Source organism: Kogia breviceps, chromosome 3 (assembly GCF_026419965.1).
Source record: "Kogia breviceps isolate mKogBre1 chromosome 3, mKogBre1 haplotype 1, whole genome shotgun sequence".
Classification (NCBI taxonomy): Eukaryota; Metazoa; Chordata; class Mammalia; order Artiodactyla; family Physeteridae; genus Kogia; species Kogia breviceps.
Window position 1 is genome coordinate 36,993,376 of NC_081312.1, and position 23,377 is coordinate 37,016,752.

The window sequence follows — 23,377 nt, forward strand, 5'->3', positions numbered from 1 at the left end:
GGTGCCCCCTGACCTTACCCCAGACAGGACGCCAGGCTGTGGGTAGACAGAAGCCCGTGGGAACAGACGTAGCAGAACAAGTCCCCTCCCACACATCCTGCTGCCCCAGCCCCTGGGGCCTCGGGCTTCGTGAGCGTGGCTGCAAATAAGCACCTGTAAATGAGCACCTGTGGGAGCAACAAGCCCACGTCCCGCTTCCCTGAGCCAGGCCTGGGCACGAGCACCTCTCCCCGGCCCGGCCAGGCGCCAGTAAGGAGACCACTCACAGCTTGGTTGGTCAGCAGTGGTTATTACACCATTGGCAGATAACGAAATGTGTGTACATTAGTCACAACCACGGGGCCAGCAAGACAACCCACAAAAGTACCTGAACAGAGTCCACGAACATTCTTCCCAGGAGGGAAATCAACAACAGAACACACACTCACACACACACACACACGCGAGCTCACCAACATACCACAGGGTAGAAGGCAATAAATTACGGGCCTCGTTCCTGCCCGGCTCCTAAGAAAAGGCACAGTTAAAGAGCAAAGCCTCCCCAGGCCACCCTCCTGTGTGTCCCCTGGGTGGGCCCTCAGTCTGGCAGCGGCCAGACAACACTGGAGGCCTGAGCAGGGCTCACTCTCCCTGGGAAGAGATGAGCTTAACTATTTGGCCTCTTACTAGAGAAGAACTATATACAAGGGAAGTGGCCACACTGGCCTCGGGGGGCAAAGGGGCTCGCAAGTCAGTGGCGCGCCCACGGCAGGTGAAGGCCCTTGCCCGGTGCCCCAGGGCGCTCTCCCAGGGGCGGCCTTTCTGAGGGCCCCGGGTGGGGCTCGGCTGAGCAGGGTGAGCCCAGGCTGTGAGCGAGGATGCCACCGTCCTTCCCCGTCCCTCGGCACGGCTGCTCCCTCCCCCAGGACTCAGTGTCAACCTGTGGAGTTCAAGGCCTGGAATTTCTCCCGCAGGCTCCTCACTCTGCCCTGCTGGCTTGGGTCTGCCGGGTCCCTGGGACCCTCTTCTTTAGGCCGATACTCTGCACACTCCTGGAACTCCGGGCCCTGCCCCGCCTGGGCTGCTGGTGAGCTCGGTCCCCGCCCGCTGGCTGTCTCCAGTCCCATGCTGGGGCAGGACAGGGGCCCCTTCTCCATGACAACCATCCGCCGGCTGTCCTCCAGTGTGAGGTCTGCGGTGACGTACAGGGCCTCCCCTCCGTCCGGCGCGCTTGGGGGTGACCCCGCCAGAGGCTGAGGCTGGGTGACCCCTGGGCCGGCCGGGGCCCTCCTGGAGTTCAGGCTGCAGCAGCGGCCCACCTTCCCCGACAGGGGCAGCTGCGGCTGCATCATGTTCTCCGGCAGCGAGAGGCTCCGGTTGACGGGCAGGTTGCGCGGCCGGCTGCCCTTGGCCTGGAGCGCCTCGTCCTGGCAGGCATATTTGGAGCAGAGCTCTCGGACGTCGGGCCAGTTGAAAGTCTCGGTGTCCAAGGGGCTGAGGGGGCTTCGGGGGATGTGCCAGGCCCCAGGCGAGGCGGTCCTCGGGCTGGTGGCCGAGGGGCTGAAGGACAAACGCCGCAGCGATATCTCCCTGGCAGAGCCGGGCTCGGGCGGGCTGTGTTCCTGGGCCGTGGGCTGCTCGTGGTTGAAGAGAGACAGCACTGGTTTCCTCTTACCTGTGAGGAGACAGAGAGCCGCGTGAATCCCTGGTGCAGGAGGGAGCAAGAGGACATGAGGGCTCTGGACTGACCTCAACTCCCCTTCCAGGCGAGGCTGGGGTTTTGCGTGTGATGGGAGAGAAACCTCACTGACCATCCACGGCGCCCTTACCAAAGGGAAATGGGAAGAATGAAGAAAAGGGGGTGGGGTGGGGTCAGGGGTCAAAGGAAGAGACGAGAGCTTCTGCTCTCCTGGAAAACAGAGGCCCGTGGCCACAGGCCCTCTGCTCCACAGGAGGAGCTTGGCCTTGAGCGTTAGACCAGCTCCAGGACTCGCCCCAGCCCTCTTTTTGGTAGAGGTCCTTTAGGGGGTCACTTTCCCAGAATCCAGCTGGCTCCTAAAAGGTGCTTCCATCCCAGGCTTGCAGGCAGGGCCCTCCGCCCCACCCCCTTCATACCTCTGCCCGCAGATGGTGCTCCGGCCTCCTGCTGCAGGTGGCGGGTGGTGGCAGCCACCTTTTCCCACTGCTGCGGTGGCCTGGCTGTCACCGACTTGCTCTTGATCCGGAGGCTGTACTGGCGAGCCAGCTGGTAGACCTTGCTCTTGACTCGCTCACTCACGTGGCTGTCCATCACGTGGGAGAGCTGCAGGATGCGGGGGTGTAGCGGGGTCACCAGCTCCCCCTGGCTGCCGCTGCTCAGCTCCTTCACCAGCTCCTTCAGCTCCCGGGCCAAGTGGGCCGGGCTGGGTGGCTCAGTGGGGGAGGCACTCTCCGGCGAGGCAGCAGCCGACTCCTCAGTGATGGCCCCCAGCTCACGCTCCTCCAGGATGAAGAGGGGCTCGTGCAGGTCAAAGCTATTGGCCTGGCCTTGGCCTGGTCCCTTCCGAGGGCTCCCCTCAGAAGACTCCACTTCCTCCCAGATCTTCACAATTTCTGAAGACGGGCGGAACTCAGCATCTGTGATGGGAGCTGGGTCCCCAGCACGAGCCTGGCCTGGTCCTGGGTCGTCAAAGCGGGCCCAGGAGGCTGCCCGCGAGCCCACCTGTCTCTTATGCCCCAGCGGAGCCACTGGCTCCGGGTCCGGCCTGGGAAGGCTGTTGATTCTGGAGACCGAGTTTCTCACCAGTCCTTTGGGGATGAAGGAGAGGCTCTCCCGGCGCCGGACACTAAAGCCTGCATCGTGGTGCTCTGCACTTTCATAGTAGCTCTTGATTTTGTCCAACAACAGCCGGTCTCGGGAAGAAAGCTTCGATTCCTTCGTGCAGGAAGGCCTGTCTGGCTCCGCCGAGCAGCCCGGGCTCTGGGGCTCTGTCCCGTTGACAAAAGGCTCACTCTCTGCGGCCACCCGCGTACTGACGTCCGCCTCTGGAGGGGGCTGAGGACCCAGGGAGTCTGTGGCGCCCCCACGTCGGGCCAGACCCTCCTCACTGTCCTCTAGGCTGATCACACTGCTGCTCCGGCTGGTCAGCCTCGGGGTCCCTAAGCCGCTGGACTTGCCGTCCTCCAGTGCCAGGCTGCTCCGCCGAGAGAAGCTGCTGACGAACCGCTCGGCAATGACGCTGGCCTGGTCCAGCACAGAGGGGGGCAGGAGGCTCTCGGGCTCGCGGGCGGCCCCCATCTCCTCCTCCTCGTCCTCACTGCTCAGGACCTTAGGGTCCTCGGTGCTCTCGGCCACCATGAAGTCCACCATGTCACCCGGGGGGTCCAGTCCCAGCAGCAGCTGGTGGGTGTCAAGCTGCATTTCTAGGACTTCTGGAGCCTCTGTGTCTGATGGCATCTCCTCGGTCCTGGGACCTTCCATGGCAGCAAACACCTCCTGCTCTGTCCCAGACTCAGGGTCTGGCTCAACCTGGGAGAGCACAAAGAGCTCATATGAGCCAAAAACCTCCCTCATGTGACCCGGAGGGATGTGGGGACAGCACAGCCTGCTCAAAGCCTAGTGAGAGGGGCTGCGGTTTAGGACTGCAGGCAATCAGAATGAGCATGACTCAGGAGTGGGCAGCAGGTCCTTAGAGAGAGGATGTCCCTTAGTCACCCTGCAGCTGGGGTGCTGGGCCCACATTCTCAAACCCAAGAAAAATTCTAGGAACGCAGATGGGGTAAAGTGGTGGCACCTCTCAGTGGCAGCCTGCCCGGAAAGTACAGGGCCAAGGTGGGAACATGCAGCATGGGGGTCAGAGCCACGGCACCAGGACTCCTCTGCCTGATGGGAGGCGGCTCCCTCAAGCCCCAGTAGCTCCCCACATGGGGGTTTGTTCTGGGTTGAAACCCGGGCCTCAATAACTTCCCTGAGGGGCCAGGGTCTCCCGTGTGGATCAGGATCCAGAGGGCAGTGGGACCACATGCTGGAATCCTGTCAGAGGCTAAAGATGGGGATTTGGCTCCTGCCAGCCAGCCTCCGCCCCCGCGCAGGACTCTGCATGTGCGCAGCGGATGGCAAGGAAGGAAGCAAAGTTGGCAACTCTCTCTTGACCACCTTGAAGGTCATTTGAATCATAAAACCAGCCAGTACAGGCAGCTTTCCAGAGGACTCTTTAGGGAGAACACAAGATAACACTCTATAGCCCGAGGAATCAGACCTGATTCCAAGCATTCTAGTCTAGAATCTGCACAGTGGGACCCAGGAGCTAGGCCTGTAATGTCCAACACAATGGCTGCCAGCCACACGTGGCTCCTGAGCATCTGAAATGTAGCTAGTCCACGTTGCAAAAACCTCACACCGAAAAAGTACAAAATACCTCATTAATAGCTTTTTAATACACTACATGTTGACATGATAGTAGTTTGGAAAAACCGGGTTAAATAATTCTTTAATGTGACTATTAGAATATTTAAAATCACACATGAGGGGGCTTCCCTGGTGGTGCAGTGGTTAGGAATCTGCCTGCCAATGCAGGGAACATGGGTTCCAGCCGTGGTCCGGGAAGATCCTACACGCTGCGTAGCAACTAAGCCCGTGCGCCACAACTACTGAGCGTGCGCTCTAGAGCCCGGGAGCCACAACTACGGAAGCCCGCGCACCTAGAGCCCATGCTCCACAACAAGAGAAGCCACCGCTACGAGAGGCCCACGCACCGCAACGAAGAGTAGCGCCTGCTCGCCGCAACTAGAGAAAGCCCGCACGCAGCAACGAAGACCCAACGCAGCCAAAAAAATTAAATTTTTAAAAAATAAACAAATAAAAAGTTTATAAATAAATAAAATTACACATGAGGCTCACATTCTATTTGTCACTGGACAGCACCATTCTGAACTCTTTTCCAATGTCACCCAGGCTTCTCAATGTCCTGGCTGTGAGGCCCACCCCGGGGTCTAAGCCTCATGAACTTTTCCTTGTAACTCTGTGAGAGCAAAGGACTCCATTCCACATAACCCCCCCAGAGGGCATGGGGTGGCGGGAAAAAGAGTGCAGGCTTGTGGGTCACAGACCCAAGTCTAATCTGAGAGCTCTGTCCCTTAGAAGCTGTGCAATGTCAGGCACGTCAACCTAACCTGAGTCTTGTTCTCCCTGGTAGAGCTGGCTCAGGAAACAGAAGGAAGAAACAAAACATCAGGCACACAGGAGGTGTCCAGTAGATATCAACACCTTACTCCTTTGCCAGGTGGGACAGGCATGATTTAAATGTCTGGCACACTAGCAGGGCAGAGCTTTATGCTCTATGCAAGGAGGTCTGGCCAAGGGGACCTATAATCTGGTCACTTCCAATAACTGTGCCCCTTGGCCAGAGACTGCTTCTGCCCAAAGGAAGAGGCACCTTTTCTAATTCAGAGTAAGAGGCTGTTGGTCACCAAACCGCATGCCCACAGGCCAGACAGGCTTCCTGAGGGCACGAGAGTCCTAGGGAGTGGGAATTCCCTGTCCCCATGGGCCCAACGGGACAGCCCAGGCCTGAAAGCCCCATCTGCAGAGCTGGAGATCTGGGCTCAGGCGCCTCTGCACTATCCCCCTTCCGCCTGCTGGCCACTCACCTCTGGCAGGGAAGACACAGACTCAAAGCTCAGGCACTTCTCAGCGGTGGTTGGAGATCGGCTGCTGGGCCTTCGGCAGCTCTTGGGGTCTTCGGGCTCCCTGTGCCCCTTCCCCTGCAGCAAGCAGAGGGTAGGCATCAGCTTCCAGGACAACGGGGAGCTGGTCCCTTCTGCATCCCAACCCTGGCAGCACCTCCTGAGCCCCAAAGGGGCTGGGCTGCGTTGAGATCCAGCATTGGACCTGAGCCATTCCAGAGTCCGCCTGAACTGCCAGGTCTGGGGACTCAGAAATCCCTGCCAGGCGTGCGGCTCCCTGTGCGCTGGCCTCTCCCCCTCCCCCCACCGTGCCCCATTAGTCATGCCCGTCGAGTAGCATGCCGGTTAGCACCCAGTGCTGGAACAACGAATGCCAGGGGCTCACCAGGGCATGACGGGGAGCAAGGTGTTAAGAAGTGCTGAAGGCAGGCAGGCAGGAACAAGGACGGAGGGGTAAGAAGGGCAGGGGAGGGGACTCTTGAATGGGCATGCGCGTGCCAGGGGGCATGCAAGGAGGAGGTGGAGATCAAAGAGACACCTCACCATAGCGCCCCGGGAGAAAAGTAAAGCGTTGGCCCGATAGTGCCAGCAGTGGAGGGCGGCCAGCAGGGAGCTGGCAAAGTCGGCTACCTGCTCCGCCACTGCCAGGCTCTCCTCCTCCTCCTCCTCCTCGCCTGGGGGCTCTGGCCTGGCCCCCTTCTCGCTGCCTTCACACCCTGCCAGGTCCTCCAGAGAGACCTGAAAGGACTGCTCTTCCTCCTCCTCCTCCTCCCGGGCAGCCCCTTCAGCCTCCGACTGCAGGCCTCGGGCACAGGGGGGCTGTCCAAAGTCCAGGAGCGTGCCAACACTGCCCGCATGCTGTTCGGAGCACAAGGCCCCCTCGTGACAGGCCTCTGGGCAAGCCCCCTCCGCCTGCAGCAGGTGGGGCTGGGGAGGCTTCACAGAGAAAGCCACATCTAGACACCCAACCCCTGGTCTCCACTAGGCTCCCACGCGAAGCAGGGGGTTCTCGAGGCGGGAAGCTGGGACTGGGGTCTGCTCAAGAACTCAGCATCCAGAGGCCTGCGTGCCCCAGGGAGAGGGCAAAATGAGAGGATCCCGGCTGGGCCGGCCACCACCAGGGTGCCACTCCAAGAAAAGGGTACAGAAGGGTCCCCTGGGCAAGGGCCATGGCTTATTCATCTCCATGACCCTCATGACAGAGCCTGGTGCACAGTAAGTGCTCGACAGGTGTTTGTTGAGTGAATGAAGATGATGGGAGCTGACCTGGGCTGGCCCCCAACCTGTCCAGAGAGTCCCGTGTGCCCCTGGCCTTACCTTCATTTCTGCTGCTGTGGCTGCTCCGCCACCACCGGGTCCCGGCACAGCGGCGAGGGGAGGGGGAGCGGAGATCAGTAACCCGGAGAAAGAGCCCCCTCACAGAGGCCTGAGGCCCAGAGCCCCCGGGGAAGACCGCGTCAGGGGCTCCTGCTCCCAGAACCTTCACCAGGTCTCCCGGGCTTTCAAAGGAATGACTGACAGACCGGGAGCCGGGGGTGCAGAATGGCACGGTCACTCGCTCCTGCTGTCACCCAAGGGCAGAGAGACAGGGTGCAAGGTGTGCAGGGGGAGCCCAGAGAGCAAGGGGTGAGGCCCACTTCCAGGGCAGAACGAGGCAGAATCCCCCCTGAACTGTCCGCGACGCCCACACCCTGCTGGTCGCCGGCTTCCCCCTCTCACCCCCTCCCTAGAGCGCATCTTAAAGGGGGTGCCTGTCCACCCCTCACTCACTCACCTTTCTCACTGAGTTGCCTGAGCAGATGTCTGGATGGCTCTGGTGAGGAAAGCGAACGGGCAGTCAGAGCAGGCCCGAAGCAGCCCTGCCCGGCCCCCGTCCCACGCTCACAGCGCCACACACCCATCATCAGCTCAAAGTCCACTCCAAGTGGGGCCCCCGCATGGCCCGAGAGGGCCTGAAGGACGCTGCCCTCGCAACCAGCCCACAGGGAGACAGGGCCCGGGCTACTGCCCCCACCCGCCTGGGGACTCTGCTGTGACCCACAGCCAAGAAGCAGCCCTGCCCCCCATCCTTGCATTAGCACACAGACCAGGGCCCTCAGCTCCAGGGCCACAGCCCCCTGCTGCCCCCATCAGAATGACGAGCCTCTCTTGAGGGCCCTGGCTCCACCACAAGCCCCACCTCCCTTCCCTGCACGGAGCACATCAAGCGCCTTAGCTACACACAACTCCAAGCCCCTTCATAGCACCCCAGCTGGAAAGCAGAGGTCGCACCCGACTTTCTATGGCCCTTAAGGCCTGGCACCGTGAAGCCTCGCTGCCTGCTGGGGAGTGTTGCCCGGTTGTACAGGAGCTGACCAGGCTCTGAGGACAGAATACAAAACACATCCATTAGGCTGATGGTGTCAGCACCTCGCACCCTGCCTTTTTGGGGGACAGACCTGAGACAGGGAGGCATGTCTCAAGGAACCTCTCTACAGAACCTTGCCCTTAGCCCATATTGCCCTTGACCAACTTGCATTCAGTGGGAGGCCCACTATAAACTTGGAGCCAGAAGGAAAGTCTACTGAGGTCTCTCAGATGTTCCTGGACAGGACAGCAAACTGAAGAACCTTTTTTCTAAATGTGAATGGGCACACACATACCTACACTCTATCTGCATCGAGGTAAGTAGATATCCAATTGTTTTCAAAGTGAGAAATACAAAATGCTCTTCTCTTTCATTTTAAAACTTGTAATCAAGAATATTTAATAAGCGGACTTCCCTAGTGGCACAGTGGTTAAGAATCCTCCTGCCAATGCAGGGGACACGGGTTCGAGCCCTGGTCCAGGAAGATCCCACATGCGGCGGAGCAACTAAGCCTGTGCGCCACAGCTACTGAGCTTGAGTGCCTAGAGTCCGTGCTCTGCAACAAGAAGCCATGAAGAGCCCGCGCACCACAACGAAGAGTAACCCCCGCTCCCCACAACTAGAGAAAGCCCACGTGCAGCAACAAAGACCCAACGCAGCCAAAACAAATAAAAGAATAAATAAAAGAATATTTAATAAGTGACAAATGATGACAACAACACCTTACTTATCCATATAGTGTACTTATCTGTCCTTCCCAGCTCTCTGGAAGTAGGAAGCAGAAAAGGCCCAGAGGCAGTCAGAGTAGATGGCTGAGAGCAGGCCCTAAAGCACTTCCACTGGCCTGAAGAAGGAAGGGCTACTAAAGAAAAGCATGCCAAGACTGAAAAGGAGCACTCTTCAGTGTAAAGATGGACACAACACCTCAATACCAGCTGTCTCTATGGCAACCCACAGCCTCGCCTCCCCCAGAGGCCCCGGAGAATGGAGCTGTTCACACGCCACAAGGATGCTGCTACACGGACTCCAGAAAGGGAAAAGTTTAACTGTGTAGACCTCCTCTATTTTAAAAGGCTCAAGCGAACGAAGCGTGTTTTAGAAAGATGTCTGTTTCATAACGATTAAAACTAAAACAAGAAAACAAACAAAACCCAACTCTTGGTGTTTACAGGCTAAAATCTCAGCCTTGTGGAAACTTGAGCTCTGAAACGGCTCATTTCCTGAGTGCCTTGCTTGCTGCAGTTTGGAAACTGATGTTATGACAGGTAGTATTACTATTACCAGCATCACCACAGTCACTTACTGACCACCTCCACGTGTCAGAAGCTTCCAGTTCAAAGCTATGGCAAGTTAAGGGGGAATGTTGGACAGGAGAATTATAGGAGAAGAAAGGAAAGGGGGGAATTCCCTGGCGGTCCAGGGGTTAGGACTCTGCTTTCATTGCCAAGGGCCTGGGTTTGATCACTGGTCGGGGAACTAAGATCCTGCAAGCCAGTTTGGGGATTTTAACATATGGCACCGTAGCACTTTTGCAACCATGGCAAGTTTGCCTAGGGTTCGAGATCCATCAGGAGCAATACCAAACAAAACAAAAACACAAAAGCTTTCCAAAGACTGCTCTGCTCCGCCCTCCAGAAGACCAAAGCCCATACATACATCAATCCACACAGCTGTTCAGAGGACCCGTGAGTCATGTCAATCAAAGCCAACTCACTGTGGGGATCCCAGTCAGGACACATCTCCCATCACTCCTGAATCTTTCTCTCTAGGGGTCTCTGAGATGGTTCTCACCCCAACTCCCACCTCATGTGTAAGTCTGACAAGTGCCTGGCCGAAGCCAAATGCATCCCTGGGCCTTGACCGAAGGGGAGGGTAAAAACCGAGGCAGAAAACACATTCACCACTACCAGAGCCGAGAATAAAAGCAAGGTTTTCTCTTTTCAATAGACGATTCATTCCAATACCTCCAAGTACACAGCAGCAAGCTCAGTCATGAAAGAAAACCCAGGAAAGCAGAACTTTTCCCTGAGACCCAAAGTAAATATTTCCTGTCTGGATTTGGTGCCACTTGAAATCTAACTCATTTTCCCCACGTCCTGCCTCTGCTCTGTTCCAGAACTGGGCTAGGGACCATCCGTGACATCTGAGCGTTACTCTGGCTGACTCCCAGTATTCTAAGTGGCAAAGGAGGGAGGTTTTGATGGCAGAGGACCCAAGAAGGGGGGCCTTGGAAAAGGAGGGCTGTCCAGCCTTGGGTGGGCAGGAAGGGCCCAGAGGGGCCTGATGGAAGGCAGGAAGCTACAGACACGCCCATTTACCCTCCTCCCTCCTGCCCTTTCTCAGGATTTCCGGAGGGTGAGAGCCAGCCCCAAATGCTGCTGCAGGAGGTTCCCCGCCTGGTCAAGGGTCCTGAAAAGAAGCCTCTCTTTCCATACAGCCCCTGCCTTACCAGACTGCCGGTGCCCCTGGTGCACATGGGTGGCGGACACCTCATCCTGGGAGGCCTTCTTCAGGCGCTCTGGGCTGTGGCGGTACCGATTGGGATCTGCACCCAAGAGAGACAACCAGGCCTTTGGGATATCATCAGCCTTGGCGTGGACTCTGCCCATTCCTGACCACAACTCTGCTACCCAGCCCAGCTCCAGGGGCCACAAGACTCCAGAGCTCCCTCCTCTTCTATCTTCCGTCCTCTTCCATCCAGGAACATGAGGCACAGAGTCCGAGCCACCAGCAGTACTGAGCCCTAGTCTTGCAGTACACCCCCAGTTTTGACAGAAGGAGCTTCTCCATCCTCCCTGCTCTCTGGAATGTAAGTATCAGGCAAAGCTTCCCCAGGTCTGACCTAGAGATGTGCACCATTAGGGACAAATCAGGCAGAAAGGGTCCACTTACAATAGGAATCCATTTCCAAGATGGCTTCTTTGGCCTGGAAGGGAAAGGAAACCCACCTCGTTGCTACCTTGCTACGGGCCGTTTCTCCCTCGGCCCAAAGACTCACTCTTGCTGCATTGAGGACCGTGGCATCCGTTGAACTGATCCCCACTGTCCAGTGGGGCCAACGTCCAGAAGGTGAGGCCCCAGTGGACCATGGAGCTGGTTCTGAGGGACCCTCTCCCTGTACCCCATCAGAAGCCCTGGGAACTCACCTTCTGGGGGATGGTGGTATGGTGGTTCTCCAGGATGAGTCTCTTGATGTGGTGAGTCCAGCTCCGTTTCTCCTCCACAGTTTTGGCCTGGGAGGACCCAAGGGAGAGGGAGTGGGGGTTATCTTGACAGGCCTGAAGCCATCCAGCGTGCACTGGGCTTCTGCCGAGGAGGGCAGAGGCGAGAGAGGGCCTGTGCTGGGGGCTCTGTGAGGTTACCTTGACTCCTCAGCACAAGCCTGAGAGGTGCCCACAACAACCTCTACCTTCCAGAGGGAGACTCTGAGGCTCGTGCCGTCGAGCAGGGGGCGGGTTCTGTCCCCCGCCGCGCCCCAGCCCGCCCCTCACCTGGATGTTGTACTGCTGCTTGCTGTGCTTGTAGTGTGTGACGGTGAAGCACGGGGATTCTCTGGTGCTCTCAATCAGCATCAGGGAGGAGCACTGGGGCAGAGGGAGAGGGCAGTCAAGCATGAGGCGGGGAGCCGACCTGGGGCCCCAGCCCCTCAAGACCATCTGGGGAGGCAGGGAGAGGAATCTTTAAAGGTGGAGCTGCGTCCACACCAACCCGGGGCCCGGTGGAGACGACACGGAGTGGAGCCTGGCCGCCGGGAAGGTGGGAAGGGGGCAGAGGAGATGGCGGTGGCCTCGTTACCGGGATGTGACCCTTGTAGACAAAGTGATCTCCCCGCTTCTTGGTGATGAGCAGTGCTTTGTCAAAGAGGAAAAAGGTCTTCTCGTTGCGCACACGGTGCACGCGGAATGTGCCCTCCAGGACGAGCTCCCCATAGGTGGTCAGGTCTGGCCCCTTCCAGTTGATGAGCAGAGACTGAATCTCCTGCAGCAGCAAATCCCCGACCCCCAGGGTCAGGGTGCTCGAGACCCTGCTGGGGACCACCCAGGGCCCCAGGAGCCACCGCCTGGGTTCTGCAGAGACATGCTGCACCAAGGGCTCCCCCCAGAGAAGCCCATCCTCACCGACACCACCCCTCAGCTCACATTCCCTCTTCCAAACCCCGCCCCACCCCTGCCTGTCCCTTCAGCTACCAGCCCCAGAGCACCTGGAGCCGGACCGCGTGCTCATGTCTCCTCTTCATGTCGTTGATGTACCAGGCCACGCAAGTCATGGTGTCAATGGCATCCTCTACCACCTCAAAGCCGTCCTCTTCTTCATCAAAATGTTTGGCGATTTCCTGTGCGGGAGGACAGGGGCTTAGGCAGCCCAGACTCAAGGGCCCTGCCCCTCCCTCGGGCCCCTGTGTACTCGGGAGGACCCTTGGGTTACCTGGAGTAGCAGGTGGTACTTGAGGATGCGCTGGACTGGCTTGAGGAGGTAGGAGCCCAAGGGCAGTGAGTGCTGCAGCAGCTCCTGCCGGTCCCGAAAGAACTTGGCCTGCTGCTTGTCCTGCATGCACTCGGTCAGGGCGGCCACTGAGCTGGGAGTGGAGGAAGGGACCGTCACCAGGGGGAGGCCTGAGTGGGGTGGTGGGGTGCTCTGGACTCGCCAAATGGCTCTGCTTCCCCTCTCCACCCTAATTACTCACTTGGGGTAGTTGTTGCAATACTGGGTGTAGATATCAAACTCTTGGCTCTAAAGAAAGACCAAAAATAGTCATTTCAGGGAGACTCCCGTTTGACTATAAACCTGGGTGCATCAAACACATGCCCCTGGCCCCCAGAGCACACTCTCCCTGAGCATCTGCAGATCCATCTCTGTACCCATCTGTCTCGGACATGCCATCCACCCAGCAGCCCCTGGTTCCACCCCAAATGCCCTTCCTATCTGAGGCCAGGCACTCAGCTCTTCCCCTGGAGAGAGGTCCCCAGCAAGGCAGGATGGAGGCAAGGACCCCGCCCTTCTTACCCTTTCCACAAAGCAGCTGGCCACAGCCACCGGATCACTATTGCAGCTGTCCAGGTCTCTGAGTAGCTGGCTGGGTAAGGGGAGAATGGTCATCAGACCCCGGACCGATCGCAGCCTCCAGTCACCACTACACCCCCTCCCCACCCTCCTGGTGCCCACACACACGCCAGCCCTGGTGTCAGCGAGCCCTGCCCGGGGCAGCCAACACAGAAGGTATCCAGCACCACTGCAAAGGTGGGGGACAAAAAAGAGCCATGCGTTCCACAAGCAGGAGAGGGAGAAGGGACACCAGTACCCACCTCGGGAGGGGACACAGCTCCTCTGCAGGCGGGGGTCAAACACACAAAAGCAGACATTAAAGGGGGAAGGAGAGGGGGAACTTGCAAAGAAACCAAGGCCCCCAGTTCAGAAGGATGCAGGAAAGGGGAGAGACAGGGTGAGTCTCCCAGCACTGCTTCTTCTTAAGTGGGGGCTCTATAGGAAACCCCAGTGCTCCTCCTGCCCCCCCCCCGCGCTCCCCTTTGCCCACGCGCCACCCCCCCAGCAGGAAGTCTCTCTGCCCATCTTAAGGCGCCTGGGGTAAGGTTCCTCCTGTCCTATCAATGCTGTCCCCACAAGCTCTGCTCCTCTTGACCAGTGCCCTCTCTCTGGGGAGTCTGGGGGCCCCGGGAGCCACTCCTGTGTGATCTTCGTGGAGCCCCTTTGCCCTGAAGCAGCCCCTTGCCAGGCCTCGCTAGGCCTCCCTCATCACGTTTTGCCTGGCTTGTGTGTTCCCCTAATGGGTCAGATCACCTCCAGGGAGCCCCGACTTCCCACGGAATCAGTGGGAAGGTGGAGAAGAAACGAAGAGATCTGCACTGGGGGACCAAGAGGAGAGGGACAAAGGGGCCACAAAGGGACAAGGGGGAGAGCATCACGTGCAAGGGTTCAGCAGTCCCCTGAGGGGCACTGGCCCAGGCTGGACCCAACATGAACACGGCCTCAAATGAGCTCCCCTGCCTGATAGGAAGCACATCAGCCCCAGGGCACATGGTCCCACAGGCCCTCTCTCCTGCAGGGAGCTAACTATACCACTGTACAGGGATGGACCACCTTTCCCCACCCTCAGAGATCAGACCCTGGCCCACGGGTCACAGCCCACGAGACCATGGACATCCGGGGCTCCTCCCTAGGCCCTGAGATGGGCCTCACAGGCAGAAGAACATGGTGCGTGTCAGGCCCGCTCCATACCTGTTCAGTGCGTAGATGCTTTCTATGTTCCCAAAGAGGGCACTGACTTGCTCCGGGTTCAGCAGCCCAGGCGTGTCAATGATCTTCAAGAGGTAGTCCTGCGTGGAGTGAGGCGTCAGGGCCCAGCCCCCCAGGCACGATCCTGTCCCTTCCCCTCTCCCCTCTTCTCCCCCAGCCCCACCTCATTCCTGTACTGCATGTTACAGCTGTGACACAGTTTCACAGACATCACCTGCTGTACTGGGTTGGATAATTCCCCCTCAAAATTAATATCCACTTGGAACCTTAGAATGTGATCTTATTTGGAAATAGGGTCTTTGCAGATGTAACAATTAAGGACCTTGAGATGATACCATACTGGATTTAGGGTGGGCCCTAAATTCAGTGACTGGTATCCTTATAAGAGGACACAGAGAAGACCATGTGAAGGTGGGGGTGGAAATTGGGGTGATACGTCTACAGGCCAAGGAACACCAAGGGTTGCCAGCAACCTCTGGGAGCTAGGAGAGCCCTGGAACGCATTCCCTCCCCCTCAGAGCTTCCAGAAGGAACCAACCCTGCCAGCATCTTGAGTTTTGACTTCTGGCCTCATAAACTAGGACAGGATAAACGAATGAGCCTTAAGCCACAGTTTGTGGGTGTCTGCTAGGCAGGCCTAGGAAATGCATACACCTCCCTCCGAAGGGCAGAGAGCTCCCTCACACACACAGTCACCTCCTCCAGTGTGCCTCCCAGTGTGAAGCACACGTACATGGCCCTGCGAGGCCCTGCATCTTCAATTTATGGATGAGGAACCTGAGGCTGAGCGCTGTGAGGGTGGTTTACGCAGGTGCCCAAGACCCCGTAAGCAGGAAACAACAGGGTAGGAATCTGGGCGCAGGCCGGGTGGGGTCCAGAGACAGTTTCTTCACTGCGGTTCAGTCTCCGCGAAGCACATTTGTCGCCGCGCTCCCTATCAAGGGTGCCTACGCCCCGAGCATCTGCAGGAAGTTCTGCTGGCCCAAGCTACTGATTGGACCCCAAGTCATAAGGCAGCATGAGCAGCCAGCGGCTTCCCGGGGCCAGAGCCGTGAGGCCTCCCCACTACTCCATGGGAAGCAGCTCCTGGAGACAAACATGTCAGGAACAACTTTCCTTCCCTGGGAGGAAGGAGGTTTATGCGCGAGAGCTGGGCCACCCGAAGCCAGAGGCCAGCCCCAGCCCCAGAGGAGAGGGGCGTCCCCTCCCAACCTTAGCTCCAAAGCCCCGCGGAGGGGCGAGGGGTGAGCCTCACCTCCACGATGCTGCGCAGGTCCTGCACGTACGTGCGCTCCGTTTCCACGATTTCCCGCACTACTCGACCCACGTAGCTGAGCTTGTGCGCAGGCGCCACCGACGCCCGGCTGTTGAAAGGGGACAGGGAGCCCCTCATGCTCAGCCAGCTGCTGGAGTTGTTGTTGTTGGGGAGACGCCGGCCGCGCGGGGAGCCCGCCCCGTTCTCGGCCGAAGCGTCGGAGCCGCTGGGCTCCTCCATGGCCCCGCGGCTGTCACGGGAGGAGCCTGACGAGGAGGTGGTGGAAGTCAGGCTCACCGGCCGCTCCTGGCTGCCATCTTGGTGGAGCGAGGCAGAGACGGGCATCCTGGCATTGCTGCCTGGTGGGGGCGCTCCGGGGAGGTTCTGGGCGGGACAGACAAAGGGCAAACCTCTGGAATCCTTGCAGAAACATAAAGTGAAAGGGTGGATGCCAGGGGCTGGGGGAGAAGGGAATGGGAAGTTACTGTTTAATGGATACAGAGTTTCAGTTTTGCAAGATAATGAAAGTTCTACGGATGGCTGGAGGCGATGGATGCACAACAATGGGAATGTACTTAATACCTCTGAACACTTAAAAATGAGAATTTTATGTTATGTGTATTTTACCACAATTATAAAAGCAACAGCTCTGAATCTCAAGGAGGCCCCTGCCTTCAGACTGTATGAGCATCTGCAAGGATGCCCAAGTGACATTCCTGCCTGACTGCAACAGCTCCACCTCCGTCTTTCCCACGGTGGACGAAAGGTGGACCACATCCAGTAACAATAAAGGGCTTAGAAAGCTGAGGCCCCAGAAAAGGAAAGAGGGCATCTCTGCCAGAGCGAAGGTCCGGGGTGCCTTGTGATGGAATCCGAAGCCCCGTGCCTCTGCTCCAGCAAAGTACCGAGCTTCCCAGAGCCTCAGCTCCTCGCCACCTACGCTGGGGCCATGCCCCCGAAGATGCAGTGACCTGCTGGATGTACAGCTCTGAGCCTGGTGCCCAGCACAGAGCAACGGCTCCATAAACATCAAAACAGTGATAATAATGGCAGCTGTCAAAAAGCACTTCCCAAGTGTCCACCTGTCAAGGAATTGTCTTAACAATTCCTTGTCCGATTGTCTTAACAATCGACGTGCCAGAGGGTAAGATGCTCCCCAGGATCGCAGAATCTCTGGGGCCACCAGGGGCTTCACCATGAACCTGAAACCTTCTGGATACTGACGGAGAAGGCAGAGGAGATGATACAAAGGCTGAACCCACATTACCTGCCCTGCCCCCAGCTCCAGCCCCTTGTACAGGTCCCTGACTCACCCTGGCTCCAGGGGCACAGGAAATTCCCCAGGGCTGAGCCACGGGTGAGTCTCCCTAAGTTCCCTTCAGCACAGCTAGATCTAGATCAGGGCAGCACAGCAAGCAGGAAACTGCTCGCGGGTGAGGCAAACATAGCCTCAGGTGGACTTTATTCCCTAAGCAGATGGTGTGGCTCACAGGTAGGCCAGCCTGGAGCAGCAAGTCTGTGGAGGTGGGGTGGCGGCTGTGGGCTTTGGGAAGGTCAAGGACACTCCAACCCCATCCCAGAGCACCAGAGCTCACCAACACCACTTTCCAGAATGTTCATTTGATTGCTGTTTCCACAGGAAAAATGTTCTAGAGCATCCCTCTCACCTCAACTGCCCCAAAGACTTCCACCCCTAGTTCTAAGGATCAGAAGCTACTAGATAGATCACAGGCTAGAGCTATGAGGAGAAGGGTCTAGAAGGTACCATCACTCTGGCAGCCTTGAATTTGCCCCCGGTTTTCTGTGCCTGTGCCCCGACCTGAAACCAGTGTCCCTACCTGTGCCAGCACCCCTGGGCTCTGGCTTTGGCAAATGTTCTCTCTGCCTGGCCATTACTTCCTCCCCATCCACCCCATGCCATACGGCCCCCCAACCTGTGTCACTTATACCAACCCTTGGGTCTCAGAAGCCACCCCCCATGCATCCCCAGAAACCAAACCTGGGGGCCCCTTTGTACTCTTACAGCACCCCAGGGGTACCCCTACTGTAGCACTCTCTGTGTGAGACCCCCTGCCCTAGGCTGTAAGTGACCTAAGGGCAGGTGCCTTAAAAGGTGATCTGGCAAATGGATAATGTACTACTACTGAGCTAAAGTCAGGAGAATTGAGACCTGTTTGCCATGCATGCTAGCCCAGCAAGGACCCTCTCAAGCACAGCAGTTTCTCACTGCATGTCTCAGCTGGGGGACGAGGTCACCTCCAAGGTGCTCTATGTGAGCCTCTCATTTTGCAGATGAGGACACAGTGGCAGCACTGGGGCCAGTCCAGCGTTTTCCCTCCCTCCAGGTGCAATGAAAGGATTAATTAACAGGATCATCTTGGTGAAACTGAGCATCTCAGAGGAGAGCCCCTTGGGAAATGCAGCACCGCTGCTTTTTCCTACCTCCTCAAAAGAGCCTTTTAAGATTAACCAGCTAGTCATTTCTACCCAACGGTGGCGTGTCATTTCAGTACAAAGAGAGACAAAGACCCAAACTCCACCCCAGCCCTTAACCCCAGCCCTGTGGGACTCTGGTGTCCTTCAAAGAACGTGCACTGTCAGGCACACCCCAGCCCCTCCACCCCTTCTCCCCCTCAGCCCCCCAGGCCTGTCAGTCCCAACCAGAACAATGGGGTAGGGACTTATGGCCTAAGACCTTTCCCAGATCAAACCTGGGATCAGTCAGCCCCTATGGGGATGCTAAACGGAAAAGGCCCAAGTCCCTAATGGATTTCACAGATGGCCAGGTCACAGCCTTAAAGTGAAGGACTGGTCACAGCCCACCCCCCCTACATGCACACTCTCAGGGAGATTTATCTCTAAAGGGTACCTTCTGAGGGTCACTCTTTAGGGGCCCCATTGCCATAGGGTGCAACATAAGCACACTTCAAAAGCCCAGGAGCTAAAACATCTTTTCTACTTGGAGAAATTTTCTCTGGTTGCACACAGACATCTGCCTGCAAACCAAGCTCATGTTTTCAAAGTAGTGCCCATGCCCAAATCCTCCTGGGGTTAAAAGAAAGCATAATGACTAACAGCTAAAAATGTTCCAAGTGCTGTAGACATAACAAGACCTTTTTATCTCATAACATTTCTATGAGGTCAGTCCTATTATTATCCCCATTTTACAGATGCAGGAACTGAGGCCACAGAAGTAGCATGTGGTAGAGCTTGGATTTGGACTCAGGCACTCAGGCTTCAGTGTGCATGCTCTCCTGCCCCTGCCCACTGCTGGCTGCCTCCCTGATGGATTTCACACCAGCTAGAACCACAGCAAAGGATTAGTCACAGTCCTGGATGCAATGGCTTTGCCTCAGCATAAGCCATGGGGGACATATTAAGACATAAAGGTCAGGGCTTTTTTTTTTTTTTTTTTTTTTGCGGTACGTGGGCCTCTCACTGTTGTGGCCTCTCCCGTGGTGGAGCACAGGCTCCAGATGCGCAGGCTCAGCGGCCACGGCTCACAGGCCCAGCCGCCCCGCGGCACGTGGGATCCTCCCAGACCAGGACACGAACCTGCATCCCCTGCATCGGCAGGCGGACTCTCAACCACTGCGCCACCAGGGAAGCCCAAGGTCAGGGCTTTTAACATGACATTTCACTTATCCCACAAAGGCCAATAGAGGTTAAAAAAAAAAAAAAAAAAGAGTTAAGATTCCTTAAGGCTATCTCTAGACCTCCTACTATGTGACATTTGCCCATTTACCCTTTCGTTGGAACAACGTAGAAAAATACAGATTCCAGGTCAAAGGACTGCAGGTCATGGAGAGGGGAAGAAGCAGGAGGGCATCGCGATCGGACTGTAACTGCTCGGACGATAACAGAAGCCCTACAGTGACCAGGAGACCTAGAATCACGAGGCGCGCTCTCTCTCTCTCTCTCCTGGGCAGGAGGACTTGCTGGAAAAGAACACAGAGACCCAGAAACGGAGGGCTGAACAGCAAATGGGGCAGTGAGAACAGACAAGGCAGAGTCCAAGTGGGACTGTTAGCAGACACCATTAGATAGAGAGGGAAAAGAGACCTCACACCTAACGTGAGTGCACTCCGGTCCTAAAAGCCCAATCCAACCATTACTGTGTGCGTAGTTCAGGCTCCCACAGAGACGGCGGAAGCACCAGCCCACATGTCCCTGGGCGGAGGCAATCTTTCCTGCCTCTCCATGGAGCATCACCCCATATGGTAAGATTCACCCCAAAGCCAAGATTAGAACTCAGGTCTTCAAACTCATCTTGGAAGACACCGTCCGCTGGGGCAGTGGGTGCCTAGAGAAAGTTAACAGACAGCAGCCAAGCCCCAAGTCAGATGCCCACGCCCACCCCGTTCTGTCACACTAGTCTCCAGTTCCCTAAGTATCGCTCCGCAGTGACCTCTTCCATCTTTCAACACAAATCAATCCAGTCAATCATCAGTCAGTGAGTCAGTCTTCTAGAAAACTCTGTATCTCCCACACCTGGGAAGCTCTCTTTGATAGGGTCTCGTAAGACCTTTCTGATGGTCCCAATAAGCCGCTCGGACGTGCACCTTTAAGGGTCGGGGCGCAGGAGAGGAAGGGAGATCAGTTTCCCTTTTTTTTTTCTTTTTTTTTTTTTTTTTTTAACTTTTTCTAAGTTTAATCCACACCCTTCCTCCACCCACACCTCTCCAGGTTATTGGCTCCACCAACGGGGACCTTCCCTGAACATCCCCGGGCAGGAACGCAAGCAGGCTGCAGCAGGCCCCTTGGATTCCCAAGCACAGCTGACGGGGGCCAAGTCCCACATCCTCCTCCTCCCCCACGAGGCCTCAGCACCATGCGCCCGATCTGACCTAGCCTCCTCCCTCCAACAGAAAAAAATGACCATCCAAACCCCACCATAACCCCCATGCTCTGTCTTCAGGCCTCTTGTCACTGAGGCAGTAGCACCCTGTTCCCTGAGTCCACCCCCAGCTTCAGAAAGAACGGTCCCAGAGGGGAACTCACCTGGAACCTTCCGGAGAACCTCTGCTTCTCTGGTCCTAAGGAGTCCCCAGGACTCAGCAACACTCCCTTCCGGCCCTCCCTCGGGGGCTAGCGGGCTGAGAAGGCAGGAGACCAGGAGGAAGCTGTGCAGGCCGGCGCTCTGGAAACGCCCCAGAAAATATTTTGGTTCAGAGAGGCTGGGTCCAGGTGCGGAGGCGGCTGATGTCATCCTTTCACCTACCCCACTTTGCCCCACACCCGAGAGGTGGAGCGCCACACCTGCTCTGGAGGCGGGCAGGAACAGAGAGAGGGGTCTCCCCCAAAGGCAGCTGCTCCAAAGTCCAGGGAATCACCGGGTACTGGCAAGCGGGCCAAGTCCTTCCCTCCTCGGGGGGCTGCACGCTGCGCGGCCCTCCTTCCTGACTTTCCTTCATCTCCCAACTACCGACACCTGCTAGATATTCCAAAGGCTCTCCAAACAGGGGCAGCCACAGGCCTTTGACTTTTCCCCTAACCCCTCAACTGCACTGTCAGAATCTGCTCAGAGAGGGTACCAGAAGGAAGCCAGAGAGAAAAGCTACAGCTTTTCCAGACAAACAAGGCGGGAGCAATGTGAACTTCCACAGAGATCTCACCCTGAGATCCTGAGCCCAGCTGTGTTCTACGTGCGCGCGCGCACCCACACGCGCACACGCACACGCGCGCACACACACATCCAGCTCAGCACCACTCCAGACACGCTGCTGCCCAGCACTGTTGCCACAGAAACTGGGCTCTCTGGGGTCTGTTCCTACGGCTCCCCCGGTCGGCAGATGGTGAGCAGAGCTGGGTGAGGTCATACCAGCTGAGGACACCTCTCACCACACCATCGAGGCTTTCCTGAGGATGGGGAGGATCCCTGAGAGGGTCTGGCCTTTGCCCCTCTCCTTCTGACCCTCTTGTCCCTCCCCAGAGACAAAGGGGCCCTAAGTACCCTAAGGGAGGACAAGGGAAGGCTCCCTAAGGACTGACTGTGTTCAATGTGAGCAACGTGACTGCCACAGAGGCTGTGCGAACAGTGTGACCAGGGTTTCTGGGCCACCTAAACCCAGGCCAGCTGGCTCAAATTCATTTTCCCTCGTGAATTCCTTTTCCCACCACCCAGGAATAGCAGGGGCCACCAAGGGTGGCTGAGCCAGCTGCTAGGAAGGAAAGGCTCTGGTTGCCAATGGGGCCTTCCCACCTGAATTCTGGGAGGGAATCTGGACATACAGACTGAAGTCCAAAAAACTCCCTTGGCCTAGCCTTGGAAGGAAAGGAAAGCCCCTGGCATCTTGTTTCAGTGGGAGGACCACTCACCCACACCTCACTGTCCCCACCACCCACAAGCTCAACAGCTGCCCACGTTGTTTCTCAGACCTGGAGGGTGTCCCAGACATTCTCTCCCTACACAAATTTGGTCAAATCATCTCCCTCAGAAAGGCCTCCCCAACCACCACCAACCCATCCAACACACACACTATTGCAGACTGAATAATGCTTCTCCCCCAAGAATATCCACATCCTCATCCCTGGATATAAGGAGCCTATGCACGTTACCTTATATGGCAAATGAAATTTGCAGATGTGATCAAGTTAAGGATCTTGAGATGGGGAAGACTGTCCTAGATTATGTGGGTAGGTCTGATGTAATCACAAGGGTCCTTATGAAAGGGAGGCAGCAGGAGTCAGAAGTTGATGTGACAGCAAAAGCAGAGGGACAGAGAGTGAGAGGTTGGTAGATGCTAGGCTGCTGGCTTTGTAGATGGAGAAAAGGGACCCCAAGTCAAAGGATCTAGGCATCCTCGGGAAGCTGGAAAGGACAAGAGAACAAATTTTTCCCTGGAACCTCCAGAAGGAACATAGCCATGCAGGCCCAGACTGACGTCTGACCTCTAGAACTATAACATAATAAATGTGTGCTGTTTTAAGCCACTAAGTTTGCAGTTTGTTACGGCAGCCATGGGACACTAATACACATGCACTTCTTTGAACTCCAATGAGCCTGAGTATCACATAAAGCACTGGTCCTTGGGAGTTCTTAGGTGCAAATTTTCCTTCCAGACTAGATAATAAAACCCAGTGGGCTGGGCCTTCTTTCACCCCCAGAAGGCAATGCACACACTAGGTGCTCAATAAATTCCTGTGGGATTGTGTCTAGAGCACTTCACCACTCCCACAGTCAGGTGGAAGATAAACAGTAGTCAAAGTCAAGACTTGAGCCAGTTCCTCCTAGTCTAATGAGTTTCCACATTAGTCACTGCCAGCAAGTTTCCGATCCACCAAGAAGCACCCAGGAGCAGTGACTGCTCATTCACCCCAGCAGTCCCGTACCCTAGGCCCCAGACAAGGGATGGGAGCAGGGGTACAGCTGCCCTGCCATGCCACATATTAAGTGACCAGCCACAAAAACTGGGAGAAGCGGAAAGTGGCCAAGGGACCACTTTGCAGTTTGGAGAAGGGACTACAATAACCTGGCCCTACAAATACCCCAGGAAAAGCAGTCCACCAGGAGGTTTCACAGAAACATGTACTGAAAGCAAATGAGAATAATTGCTGTGGATTAGAAATTGCTGTTGCTCACAGCCAGGGTAGGTCAGCTTGCTCCCAGCACAACTTGTAACTAAGCAGGAAAACGACCCAGACAGAATGTCCCCAGAAGATGGAGGAGCTAAAGACTGTGCTAGAAATCATAGACACCTCCGGTGTTCCCAGAGGCCCTGCCTCTCTCATCTCTAGGTCAAAAAGGCTCACAGGACCACTCCTCCTTATCAGCAAAATTCAGGGACCCAACGCTACAAATTAGCCATCTAGTTGCCCCCCTATGCCCACTATAGGGGCTGCTTATTTTGAGTCCTCTCGACTTGAACCACACTTTCAAG

The 23,377-nt window shown here is 56.7% G+C and overlaps 1 protein-coding gene across 14 annotated transcripts in view; it reads right to left on the minus strand.

Annotated features, from left to right (window-relative positions):
- Positions 1 to 269: 269 nt before the first annotated feature.
- Positions 270 to 23,377, minus strand: part of PLEKHG3 (pleckstrin homology and RhoGEF domain containing G3) — a 42,822-nt gene continuing 19,714 nt past the window's right edge. For 2 of the 14 annotated variants that reach the window (XM_067028324.1, XM_067028333.1), the window contains exons 2-19: positions 15,498 to 15,881; positions 14,225 to 14,322; positions 12,995 to 13,064; positions 12,675 to 12,721; positions 12,416 to 12,566; positions 12,192 to 12,323; positions 11,786 to 11,968; positions 11,482 to 11,574; positions 11,137 to 11,223; positions 10,883 to 10,916; positions 10,440 to 10,535; positions 7,915 to 8,004; positions 7,418 to 7,456; positions 6,961 to 6,980; positions 6,187 to 6,579; positions 5,608 to 5,721; positions 2,095 to 3,487; positions 270 to 1,654 (exon numbers count right to left, since the gene is read on the minus strand). In XM_067028324.1, the coding sequence (XP_066884425.1) occupies positions 915 to 1,654; positions 2,095 to 3,487; positions 5,608 to 5,721; positions 6,187 to 6,579; positions 6,961 to 6,980; positions 7,418 to 7,456; positions 7,915 to 8,004; positions 10,440 to 10,535; positions 10,883 to 10,916; positions 11,137 to 11,223; positions 11,482 to 11,574; positions 11,786 to 11,968; positions 12,192 to 12,323; positions 12,416 to 12,566; positions 12,675 to 12,721; positions 12,995 to 13,064; positions 14,225 to 14,322; positions 15,498 to 15,842 (4,125 nt within the window). In that variant the 5' untranslated portion in view covers positions 15,843 to 15,881 and the 3' untranslated portion in view covers positions 270 to 914. Of the gene's footprint in view, positions 1,655 to 2,094; positions 3,488 to 5,607; positions 5,722 to 6,186; positions 6,580 to 6,960; positions 6,981 to 7,417; positions 7,457 to 7,914; positions 8,005 to 10,439; positions 10,536 to 10,882; positions 10,917 to 11,136; positions 11,224 to 11,481; positions 11,575 to 11,785; positions 11,969 to 12,191; positions 12,324 to 12,415; positions 12,567 to 12,674; positions 12,722 to 12,994; positions 13,065 to 14,224; positions 14,323 to 15,497; positions 15,882 to 19,242; positions 19,328 to 20,498; positions 20,638 to 23,377 lie in introns of those variants that run through there. The other 12 variants (XM_059059058.2, XM_067028326.1, XM_067028325.1 and 9 more) reach the window with 11 other exon arrangements.